The sequence below is a fragment of the Vigna radiata genome, unplaced genomic scaffold (genome assembly GCF_000741045.1).
Source record: "Vigna radiata var. radiata cultivar VC1973A unplaced genomic scaffold, Vradiata_ver6 scaffold_7, whole genome shotgun sequence".
NCBI classification, from domain to species: domain Eukaryota; kingdom Viridiplantae; phylum Streptophyta; class Magnoliopsida; order Fabales; family Fabaceae; genus Vigna; species Vigna radiata.
This window is the reverse complement of record NW_014543262.1, coordinates 4,418,038-4,430,578: the sequence shown is the minus strand read 5'-3', so window position 1 is coordinate 4,430,578 and position 12,541 is coordinate 4,418,038. Positions and strand designations below refer to the sequence as shown.

The following is a 12,541-nucleotide window of genomic DNA, read 5'->3' as shown; positions in this document are numbered from 1 at the left end:
AAAAAAAAAAACTCCTTAACTACAGTTATATTCTATAAACACAGTTAACAGTAAAACTTGTGACTCCTCATCAACAATTATCTTAATTAATTATAAAGAAAAGATAACGAGAGATATTAATATATGAAGATAATTCATACGAAAGGCTTACATGACTAAATGAAATCAAAAGTTGTGATAGAACTTAATAAAGACACTATTATAGAAGAAAAAAACAACAATAAAACTAACTTTTTTTCTTAACTAAAATGATACTTATAAGGCAGAAGGTAATATTGAAAAAACATCCTGTGCAAAGTGTATTTAGAGAGAGAGAGAGAGCACACTGAAGAAAGGTACTAGAGTTGTGAATAACACAATGAATAATGTTGTATTGTCAAGTCTTGGGACAGGGTAAATGGATATGAATATGATCACAGCCACTAGACAAATGTTTAAAAGCTTGTTCCTAAACTGTGTAATCAAAAGCCACACATTTTCTTTCCGTTATTCTTTAAGTTGTTGAAAAAGTGTGTAGGGGAATACAAGGAAAATATTTTAAGAAAACCAGTGAATCCATGCTGTTGTAATCTTCAACACTCCACTACTTTTTGACTCACTGAATCCAACTTAGGCTAAAAAGTTAGTACAAAAATAATGGGTCTGAGAATCTGAGCCAAGCCATTCACCAGATTTTCGTTTACGTTTGTTGCAGATAAAGTACCAATCAATCGAGTTTTCTGCTTCAGAGTGGTTTCTTATTGGTTTTGAACCAGATACATGTTGAAAATCCAAGTATGAGTCTAAGTTCCACGTTAGATAAAAATGAAAAAGTAAAGTAATGTATAAAGATAAAAGACCCATTAATCTATTATCTTAATATTTTGAGTAGAGGATTGTATCAATCTCTTATATAATTAAACTCATATCTCAATGTTTGTGTTTCTTCTTTAATAGACCTAACAGTAGTATTAGAGTCGATGATTTCTCGACGTGGTTGGAAGTTTACATTCATTGATTCTCATAATTAACGAGATACCACAAAAGAAGAGAAATGACACAAGTATCAAAATGCTTGAAACAAACACCACACAAAACGACAATCTAAACCATAGTGGAAGAAACCAAATATTATATCATGGTATCTGTATTTATGTTGTATTGTGTATCCTGGTCAGTTTCCCTACTTTTCACCCCAAATGCATCATAGTTGTAAATAATGAGATTATTCTTTGAAAAAGGTATTGAATGATGAAAATTGATCGAAAACAGAAACGATTAAAAATGATGGGCGGTGGGTAATCTTTTATATATCCATGGTAGTGGCAATGGTCAACTTAGGATATAAATGATGTGTTGGACCTATATATCTTAGCCCTTCTTTCATGCCTTAACTTTACCATGCATTATAGTTAATCTTCTTTTGTCTGCTCACATACTTTCCACTACTTGCATCATTTCTATCCTCACTGCTTCACACATTATATTCTCTCATCATCTTTCATTCTTGGAAACTCCAGCTATCTCTTTGCTTTTATATCTAAAACTTCTATCTACTTAACAGACATAGTGCTATCCATCTAAGCTTCTTTTGCATTGATGGGAGACCCCTTCTTTCTCTCTTGCCTCTTCTTTTCTTCATTCCAATTTCGCCTTCAAAATATCAAGCTTTCCATTTTTATCTAACAAGGTCAAAGTTAAAAGTCTTTAACATTTTTAAGTTTTAGACGCTTCTCCTTGATGATCGTAAGCTCTTTCATTTTAATATATTTATATTTCACAGGAACCATGTGCTTATGTCCAATGCCTTTTGAAACCATGGGACCATTTTCCCTTTTCCCAATCACAAAACTAATCAATATTAAGAATCGTTATTATTAATAACTTTTTCACGATAAAATATGTATCACTATTTTATTAATATGTTTGAATTTATTTAAAAAAAATATTTAAAACAAACTAATTATAAACTACAACGTATTGTAAAATAAACTTTTCTTAAATATTAATCTGTGAGAAAATAATTATGATAACTCGTGAACTTAGACAATTAAATATTTAGTCCTATGATACTTTGTGGTCTTTAATCCTATTAGCCTCTAGGTTCTCAACCTAACTAACATTCTTACACTTAGATTTGTTGAAAAGGCTATGCATTATTTTAAAATTAATGATGGTCCATGGACTTAATGCATAAATTAGTCAATCTACTAATCTTTATCCTCTCTATTTTTTTTATTATTCTCTTTGTATGTAAACATTCCTTCCTCTAGTCATATCTGTCTTTTGTGGAAATATATTTAAAAAATATTATCTTCATTGATTAGGTAACTGATTTTCTCTCACAAAAAAAAAAAAAAGATTTTCTCAAATCTCCTTGAAATTAAATTGAGTTATTCTAACATTCCTTACTTAGACTTTTTAATTAAAAACATGAAAATGTCATTGAAGTAAATGAATTCCTCTATAATTTGTTTGTATAAACAACACAAGGTTGTTGAAGTATTTAAAGAACATTTCTTCCCAAGTAAAGAAGATGAAAGGGTTTTTGAGAGTAAATAAATTAAAAAGTTAAATATATATTTTTTTTCTAAATTATTTTAAATTTTTTATTTCGTTTCTAAATTAAATTATATATCTATTTCATCTTAAACTTTATGAAAATAATGTAAATTTTTTCTGTTGATAATTTGAGTATTTTTCCAGTGACAAACATAGTTTTATAATTAACTATAATAAAATATTCACGTGCTCACTTTTAGAGTAGATATTTTAATTAAAGTGCATTAAGAAATATGTATATACTTTAATTTAAAAACAAAATAAAATTTCTAAAAATAGTTTGAGAAAGAAAAACGAAGTTAACCCTAAACTAAAAATGTATTCGTTAAAAATAAGGTAAGAATCTAAATATAAAATGAAGAGAAAGTTTGACTTTTAAATACCAAAAGTTATATTTCTTAATTTAAAATTATAAATTTAAAAAATTAAAAAGATTTTTCGTATTAGATACGAAGAAATTTATTAATACTTAAACAATATTATTTCATTTTTATACATTTAAATGAAAAAAAAAAAAAAACTTGTGTAAAAGAATGTGTTAGGTTTATAAGGAAGAGATCACCTCAAAAACAAAAATCAATGAGATTTTAATTAAATCATGTAAAGAATTGAAACCACTTTTTATCTAAAACTTAAAAATATAGTTAATAGATATTTTATATTTATATAGTATTCTATTTTTTAATTTTTATTCAATGTGAACTTAAATTGGTAGATCTCCAACCTATTTTATATTTTATATAGAAGTTGTTAGTGGATTTTGTGAGTGACAAGTACAAAACACAAAATGTAAAGTAAGAAATAATATGAAAAAGAGATATTTGATAGTTGGCAGAAGCATGAGTGTGAAATGTTAAAAGAGAGGTTGGTCACATGCAGAAGAAGAAGAAGATGCATATAAAGGGAGGTTTGAAGGGCGAGAAGTGTCTAAAAGCAGTGAGTTAAAAGAGTGTTGCTATAGTCACCTGAACAGCTGGAAGCAGTCACAAAATATACAAAATAAACTTGGTGATTCCCAAGAACCTTTGAAAAATTCTGTTATCTTTTCTCTCAGTTATTTTGTATAGATCCAAAATATTCACTCCCAAGACACAAAAGAAAAGAGAGTGTTATATTTTAATAGGCCACTCCATGTTAGAGCTTCCTGAGTGGTCGGTCATGGCCACAGTAGAAATGATCATTGCATTCCACATGAAGGCTTTGCTCTTTTTCCTTTGCCTCTTTCTCCCTTCATTTCCCAAACACTTGCTAAGCTGTGAGACACCTTCACCTGATCTCTCTTCCTACCATTGCATCGAAAATCTCTCACAAAACCAATGTGCAACATTTGCACTCTTTCTCACAAACTCCTACTACTCCTCTCTCTCCAACCTCACCACTTACTTGGGACTCAATAAGTTTGTAGTAGCACAAGCAAATGGATTCTCTCCAGACACTGAGTTCCTCTCCCTTCATCAACCCCTTCTCATTCCAATTCATTGCAAATGCAAAGCTGGCTTCTTTCATGCTCACCTAACTAAAATTTCTATCAAAGGAGACAACTTCTATGACATTGCTGCATCTCTTGAGGGCTTGACATCCTGCAAGGCTATTTCTGACAACAACCCTGGTGTGTCACCTTGGAATCTTGATGACAATCTCAGATTGAGTATCCCATTGAGCTGTTCTTGTCCCTTTTCATCACAGCTTAGACCTCAACCAAAGCTTCTGCTTTCTTACCCTGTAAGTCAAGGTGATACACTTTCCAGTTTGGCCTCCAAGTTTAATATTACTCAAGAAGCTATTGTCTCTGCCAATAACATATCATCATCACAAAGTGCTCTTGCACCCTTTACCTCTATTCTCATTCCTCTCAATGGTAAGCCTGTCATTGGTCCTTTGGTTAAACCCAAGGAACCCAATTCTGGCTTTCAAGCAACCAGCATCCCTGTAACCAGTCCACACAAGAAGTCACCAATGTGGAAGACTGAATTGCTCATTGGCCTAGCTGGGGTTGCTCTTGGAGTCTGCATTGCTCTTGCTGCAGCCTTTTTCTTCATCAGATTGAAGCACAAGAAGGGGGAAGAGAGTTCATGCAAAAAAGGAGATGTGGAGCTTCAACATCTCAATCAAAGTGTGAGAACCAACTCCACCGGTGACAAGAAAGTTTCATTTGAAGGGTCTCAGGATACCCTTGATGAGAAAATTGTTGATGCCACATCGCGCAAGATGTTTCTGGAGACATACACCATCGAGAATATCAGAAAAGCTACTGAAGATTTCAGCTCAAGCAATCACATTGAAGGATCAGTATATCACGGTCGTCTGAATGGGAAGAACATGGCAATCAGGAGAACTAAGGCAGAAACAGTGTCAAAGATAGATCTTGGCCTTTTCCATGATGCACTTCACCACCATCCCAACATACTCAGGCTTCTTGGAACAAGCATTTCAGAGGGGAAGGAGCAAGAAGAGTCATTTTTAGTTTTTGAATATGCCAAAAATGGTTCATTGAAAGATTGGCTCCATGGTGGATTAGCCATCAAGAACCAATTCATTGCTTCCTGCTACTGTTTCCTGACATGGAGGCAAAGGCTGAGAATCTGCCTTGATGTGGGCAGTGCCTTGCAGTATATGCACCATGTTATGAATCCCTGCTATGTGCATAGAAATGTAAAGAGCAGGAACATCTTTCTGGACGAAGAATTTGGTGCCAAGTTAGGGAATTTTGGTATGGCAGGTTGTGTTGAGAATGACACTGAGGATCCACACTTCTACTCCACCAACCCTGCCTCCTGGAGCCTTGGTTATTTGGCACCTGAATACGTTCACCAAGGTATAATTGCCCCAAGCATAGATATCTTTGCCTATGGGGTGGTTTTGTTAGAGGTTTTATCTGGTCAAACTCCTATAAGCAGGCCCAATGAGAAGGGAGAAGGAAGCATTTGGCTCACAGATAAAATCAAGTCCATCTTGGTGTCTGAAAATATGAATGAACTAAGGGGCTGGATAGACAGTGCATTAGGGGACAACTATTCATTCGATGCAGCTGTCACCATTGTCAACATTGCAAGAGCTTGTGTGGAGGAAGATTCTTCATTGAGACCAAGTGCAAGGGAAATTGTTGAGAAGCTATCCAGATTGGTGGAGGAATTACCAGAAGGAGAACAACACATGCTAATGAGTGAAAGCTCTAGCAAACCTCTCGTCAAGGCAGTGGAAAACAGTCTTCAGTAATCCCAGTTTTTGGACATCATATAAAATCTTGTTGCTTTTACTTCCTACAGGCAATGCCATGTACCTGCTCCTTTTTTATGTATGTAATTACTGTAACAAATCAGAATAAGATACAGTGTCCTTTTTCTATTCCAGGAGATAAATAGAGACACTGTAACAATATAACTTATCACCTACTAGCTACACAAACATTTAGAAAAAGCATCTTCCATCTATTTTATCTCAATGTTTCTATGCTTCAGCCAAAGAATAGCAATTATAGATGAAGAAAGAGGAGACAAACTGGTTAATATGAAAATTTATTAGGATTATTGGCTTGGTCAAAACATCCCAGCTTGGTTTTCGGTTTTATAGTAAACAAGATTGACAACTTCACTTTTCTACACTTCTCTTAAAAGACTGAGTTAATATTTAAATGCTTTTAGTTTTTTGTAAAGGATGGGATTATGGGATATTGTTATTTTATCTTGGTTCCTGCTTTATGTTAAGCTCCATTAAGTTTCCTTCAACTGCAAAACTTAGTTCATAGCAATGCTAGCAACAACAACTTCATACGTTTTCCTGTATAGATTGAGCAACAATTTCTTATTTTTTTCAAGCTCCATAAGAAAAAGCAAAATAGTATCTTGAAGTACTTCTTATATCATCAATTGAGCCATTAGAAAATAATTACCAAAAAAAAGTCAATTAACTTTAAAATTTCAATGTTCTTGTACATTAGACCAGAATTGGGTGTTTCTGCGACACCGTTTTGCAGCTCTGAGGTTAATTTTATTTGCATAATGCATAAATTAAGAAAACATACTTACAGAACTTAGGATGTCAGATTATGTTGTTAAGATACATCAAGCAATCAATCATGTTATTAAATCATGTCTAGTCTATTTTCTCTATTCTATCTTCCTTTTGATTCATTGAAGTGCTTTTATTTCTTTACAATATTCAAATTTAAACTTTTCACATTTTTCTTGGTATATTTCTGTCGGCAAAAAAAGGCTTCATATCCTCCTTGATTGATTTCAATACCAAGAAAGCATGTTACTAAATTGAGAGCTTTTATATCAAACACTACCATCGTTTATTTCTTGAATTTCTCTACAAGCCTTGAATTCTTTCTTGTTACAATAAGATCATCTACTTATACTGAGATGACAAGAACATTAACACTATCTAATTTGATATATAATGTTAACTCTCACAAGTTAGGAAAATCCTAAGAGGAACAAATGTTCATTAATTTTGCTAAACCAAGCCCCCAAAGACTTGTTTTAGCATGTAAAAAGACTTCTTCAAAAAGATAAATTTTTTATATTATTTCTTTTCCTTTACAAAACCTTGGGTTGCCAAACTTTTTTTTCTTTAAGAAACCATTTAAAAATGTTAATTTGACATAAAGTTGAAACAAACAACAATTTGATGGTTCTAATAAAACAACTAGTGCAAATGTATTTGAGTAATTAACACAAAAACCTTGAGTATAATTTTTCATTACAAGCTTGACTTTGTGCTTATTAATAAATCTATTATCATTAAACTTAGTGAGGACATGAGTATGACTAGAAGTTGACACTACTAGAATTTTCTTAATTAGTAACAAATTATTACTAACGACAATGAATTTATTAGTAAAGTCAAATTTATGGATGAGTATTTTTTTCGGCAAGAAATCTGTCGGTAAAATTTATTGACAGTTCCTGTCAGTAATGTATGTCCCAAATTTAGAGTGTCACATATTATTACAAACACCGATAAAGTTCAATTTTTATCATAACGCAGAAACATAATTTTCAAAAAATTTAACATTTAAAAATGTATAATTTATTCAAAAGATAACAGTTCCGAAAACCTTGTCCAATTAAAGTATTAAAAAAATAATGAAAGTAATGAAAGAAATAAAATAACTCCAATTACATTGTCTTATAATTCAAAACACAATAACTTTAAATGAAAATCCTAAATTTGTCTCTCGTCGTCTCTCAAGTTTATCATGCCTTCAGAACATCCACAACGGTATTTGTTCACGTACAACGTATTATACGATCATCGCCAATAATTATATTCACAAACACACAACACAAACACGTATGGGGTAAGCTACCGATAAAACAATCATAAAAACAAGATACATACATACTGACCATATCATCAATGATCAAACATCCCATACATAAAAGTAATAACAATAGAATTCTTAATCCTCTAACACAAACAATTCAATCATCTTAAATTACTCAATCCTTTAATCTCAGTCCTCGATCCTCAATGTCATCACGAGCATCAGAAACATAGACTATGCTAACTACACCACTTGATACCATCACTATCAATGTAGCATCCTTGGGAGCATCATTGTCATTACGATCATCAATACATGTATCACCATCATGACTAACTTCATCATGAACATTGTCATGAGCCTTCATAATACCATAAACACCTTAGTGGAAAGAATAAATCACACTCTCATACCCTACCTCACCCACTTATAGCCTTCTCTACAGACTATATGTAGCCTCCCCTACAGATCTACTCGAGTAGTCCCATAATCTAGCTAAGAAACATGTCTTCCTGCCACACGAGGACAAGAAAAACACCACCACTCATACACAAGGAAGGTTCAATACCCAAACACCTCCTTTTTCGCACACAAGGCCAAAGGAAGCCATTATCTGTAGATAGTCTCAAGATTTACCAGGTACAACAAGTAGATCTATCCTCTATCGTTATGCTTATCCATCACACATTCAGGTACACTCCAACACTCACTCATGCTCCAACCTCAACCATAAGTCAAACCTAACCCTAAACATAACCACCAATCTCATTCTCAACTCATCATCATGTTCTACAGCTCATCAAGTTTGGTCCACATCCATTCTTCATTAAATTTGTCATTTTTAACAAAAATACACTAGACGATTATCATAAGTGATAATCGATTATTCCCAAGAAGTTCATGGTTACATAAAATACATGATGATAATCTATTATCACTTATGATAATGATTATTCCAGTGGCTCTGACACATCAAATTCCCAAATTGATTACACAATAAAGGATAATCAATTATCATCCTAGATAATTGATTATTCTCGAGGCAAAACTCAAGCCAATGTGCACATAATCAATTATAACTAGTGATAATCGAGTATTGCCAAATCAAAACACATATTGGATAGAATTCAAGTGTTGAAAACACACATAAATCAACACTAGACCACGAGGGAGCATATCCAACACATCATGCATGCACTCAAGCCTCACATACCCTTATTAAAAGACCATAATACATACATTACATCACTTGAATCATCCCAAAACCCATCATTATGCAAATTACAACCCAAACAAATCCAACATATTGCATATGATCATTTTACCACTCTTTCCAAAGTATATTTGTATGGTAAAACTCCCAAAGAACATACCTTTGTCCTCCCTTAGCATCAATAAATATTATCATGGGGATAACCCAACAAAGCCATACATACTTTCAAAGGAAAAACCTAACACAAACATGATATAAACCTTATTATCATGCATATACAAACCTTTACCCAACAGTAACAACATATAATCATAATCATAATCACATAACCATGTATCAAAATAAGGATTTTCATGAAAGAAAATCAAGAATGCATAGCATACAACATACAATAATTTATTATTTAATCTCACAAGATATAATGATAAAATAAAGAGTATTTTTATTTTAAACGAGTTTTACATAAGTGAACATATCATTTGTTGATAGATGGTGTTATCCACTTTCGTAGAGCTCTCGTCTAACCCTTAGCATTAAATGAGGATCCTATGCTTGTAACTAACTAACCCTTAAGGTTAGCTCTGATACTAATTGAAATCATAGAAAAACACTAGAGGAAGGGGGAGAGGAGGTGGGAGAAGGGGAAATGAATAGTGTTTTAAATCTTTTTCTAAAAGTAGGGTCTAATGGATTTTTAAGAGATATATGATTCAAATAAGATGTTTAGATGTTGGTTTTTTTTATAAAGGACGTATATAGGAAAACATTTCAAGGACCAAAGCAATAACACAGATTTGATACCTGCTCACTCAACCTGAGCTACATCCAGTTCTCTTTTACGAACTCTTAAGAATTTCACTATTTGTTAAGACAAGATTGTCTAAAGAGAATAAATTGTCTAATATCTCAGAGTTTTGAAGTTTAATAAAAAACATTCAACGACCTATCATTCAGAGAAGTATAGTGTCTAGACATTGTGTTTATCAAAACATTCCCACTAAATGCTTATAAGGCAGACAATGATGTGTCAAGTATAAAATATCAAACAACATTTGACAAAAGGGCGTATAGTGAAAGAAGCCTTAAACACTTTATCTTATTATTGTCACTACCTGAAAAAGCTCATACTTACACTAAACGTTTACTATATGAAACCTTCTTTAACATTATTTCAATGTATAGATCATTAATTGCATGTATGTATTGTACTTTGTTTGTTATACTTTTTCCTCTTTATTTGTGCATATATTGACAACACTGATCTGTACTCAAAAGCATTGCACGAGGATTAGAAAGACATTGTGAGAGAGGAAGACATTCCTGGAATGTTTCCTAATCCTTTATGTCCTACCATAGTTGATGAATCATTATTTTATACTATTCACTTAGCTTTTCGCACCGAATTTAATTAGTCAATTGTGCTTAATTGTCCATTATTTGTTCAATTTTGCTAATTGGACTTAATTTGATCAAAAATTCATATTTTTAATTAATTAGGATTATTTGAGTCTAATTATTCTCATTATTAATCGCAGGACAATTTTGAAATATAATTAGGATTTCAAGAAGGTCGCCACATCATTTAATTTCGTTTGTAATTTTAAATCTTTTAATTTTGAACTAGATTTGACTTTTTTGGGCCTATTTTTGGTCAAATTGGGAGAAGCCTACAAGGAGTGTATTTTCGTCTTTTGGGGCTTTTAAGACCCAAAATCATATTTAGGTCTCCCTCTCCTCCCTCATTTTCGTTTTTTCCATCTTGGGATGCTTTTCATCTTCCTCCTTCAGGGCTTTTAGGTTTTTGCTTGCCTTTTCCTCTTTATGTATTGAATCTCATTTTTATTTGTAATTGAATTTTCGTTGCGTTCTTATTTTCACTCTCGTTTTCCTATTGCGCTTTTTGTTTGGTTGTCTTCCCTACATTTTCTTTTTGCCCATTTCTAATTCAGTTTATGTTGATATTTCGTTCAAGCTTTCATCACAATTTCAATTTTGTTTATGTTTTCAGTTTGCGTTTTGTGCTTCCGTTTTCAATTTCGCTTGTTGTACTTGCTATTGTTACGTTTTCTTTGCACTAATTCAATTCTGTTTTTCCATGTTGAATTTTGTTTTGATGGAAGTTTAATTGAGTTGGGTTAGTAACTGGAATGATTGTGATTTTTGCTTGAGGTTTCTGGACCGTTTGATAGTGTTGTTCTTGTCTTGCATGGTGTCAATTCGGTTTTGTGTTTGCAATTAGGTATACACTTAGTTGCGTAAGTGGTGTTTGATTTTCGCTTAGTTAATTAGAGTGTGTGTGCAAAATTGATTAGACTTATGCAATATGTTTGCTTAATTCACGTTTTTGAAGACCGGATTAACCTTCGCTTAGTTGGTTAATTCGTGTTGGATTAGGGGTGATAATAGTGTTTAATTGTTGTTAATCTATGATAGGAAACATTGCAATTGACCTAGATGCCAACCTGTTTTAATCTGTGTTTGAATTTGTGCTTTAATTTGGTTGGTTTTAGTTCACAAAATTGTCCATAAACCACTCCCCATCATGACTGAACCAAATGTTAGTCCTTAAGAGACGACCTAGGAATTGTAGTAAAAAAATACTGACCAAAATCTCGAACCGCATTTCCTGAGGCGTGTAGATCATTGTCCTTAAGGACTTATCTGCGGTGTGTTGCGCAAGTCCCCCAGGATACAACAGGAACTTCTCGAAATGTATTCGAGGATCACAAAACTAGCAAGAAACTCTTAAAGAGTTTATACCCAGGATAATTTTAGGAGAAGAAGACAAAGAATGAACTTTGGTGTGTTTAGGAATGGGGAAAGAGTTCTCTATTTATAGAGATAAGGAAGAATAAAATCAATAAAAGACAATAAAAAACAATAAATAATTTGGCCGTTGCAGCACTTAAGAATTTGGCTGTTGGAATATTACCATTGGAGAAACGTTTCTTTTGCAATAATATGATATTATTACAACAATCCCCCACTTATTGCAAAAGAAAGTTGAAAGAAAAGAAAAGAAACTTTTTATCCTGGGTCTCATAGGATGTAATGCATCAGAGCTGGTATAGCAAGCTATATGAACCAGTCTTAGATTAAGAAACTTAACACACAGTGTAGTTGGTGTAGCAAGCTATATGAACCAAAGACACTTGACGTGTGTTAGAGGTTTATCAATCACAATACACCCCCACAATCCTTGTTGTTATCGCTGTGTTGCGCTAAATAGGCCATGCGCGTGCCCGATATTCATGAGTGCTCTAGAGATCATGCCAAGATCTCATGCAAGCGGCCCCACTCGACACTCATATAGGTGATTTCATCAAGTGTATGTTGCAAATCATACACCACCCATAAGGGATATGAAAATCATTAAAAACTTTGTTTAAATTAAAATTCTTTCACCACATAGAATTTTAATAACAAAGTTTAGCCTCTCAATAATGCAGTCTCTAGCACTTTCACACACACCATAGGAAGGGACATAATTGATTAAAATCAATTTAGTGCTATCA

The 12,541-nt window shown here is 32.9% G+C and overlaps 1 protein-coding gene across 1 annotated transcript; it reads left to right on the top strand.

The window, feature by feature from the left end:
* The first annotated feature begins 3,318 nt into the window (after positions 1–3,318).
* Positions 3,319–5,922, top strand: LOC106753751 (protein LYK2). Its single transcript, XM_014635602.2, has one exon. The coding sequence runs from the start codon at positions 3,673–3,675 to the stop codon at positions 5,755–5,757; it is 2,085 nt and encodes a 694-aa protein (XP_014491088.2). The 5' UTR covers positions 3,319–3,672; the 3' UTR covers positions 5,758–5,922.
* Positions 5,923–12,541: the final 6,619 nt, after the last annotated feature.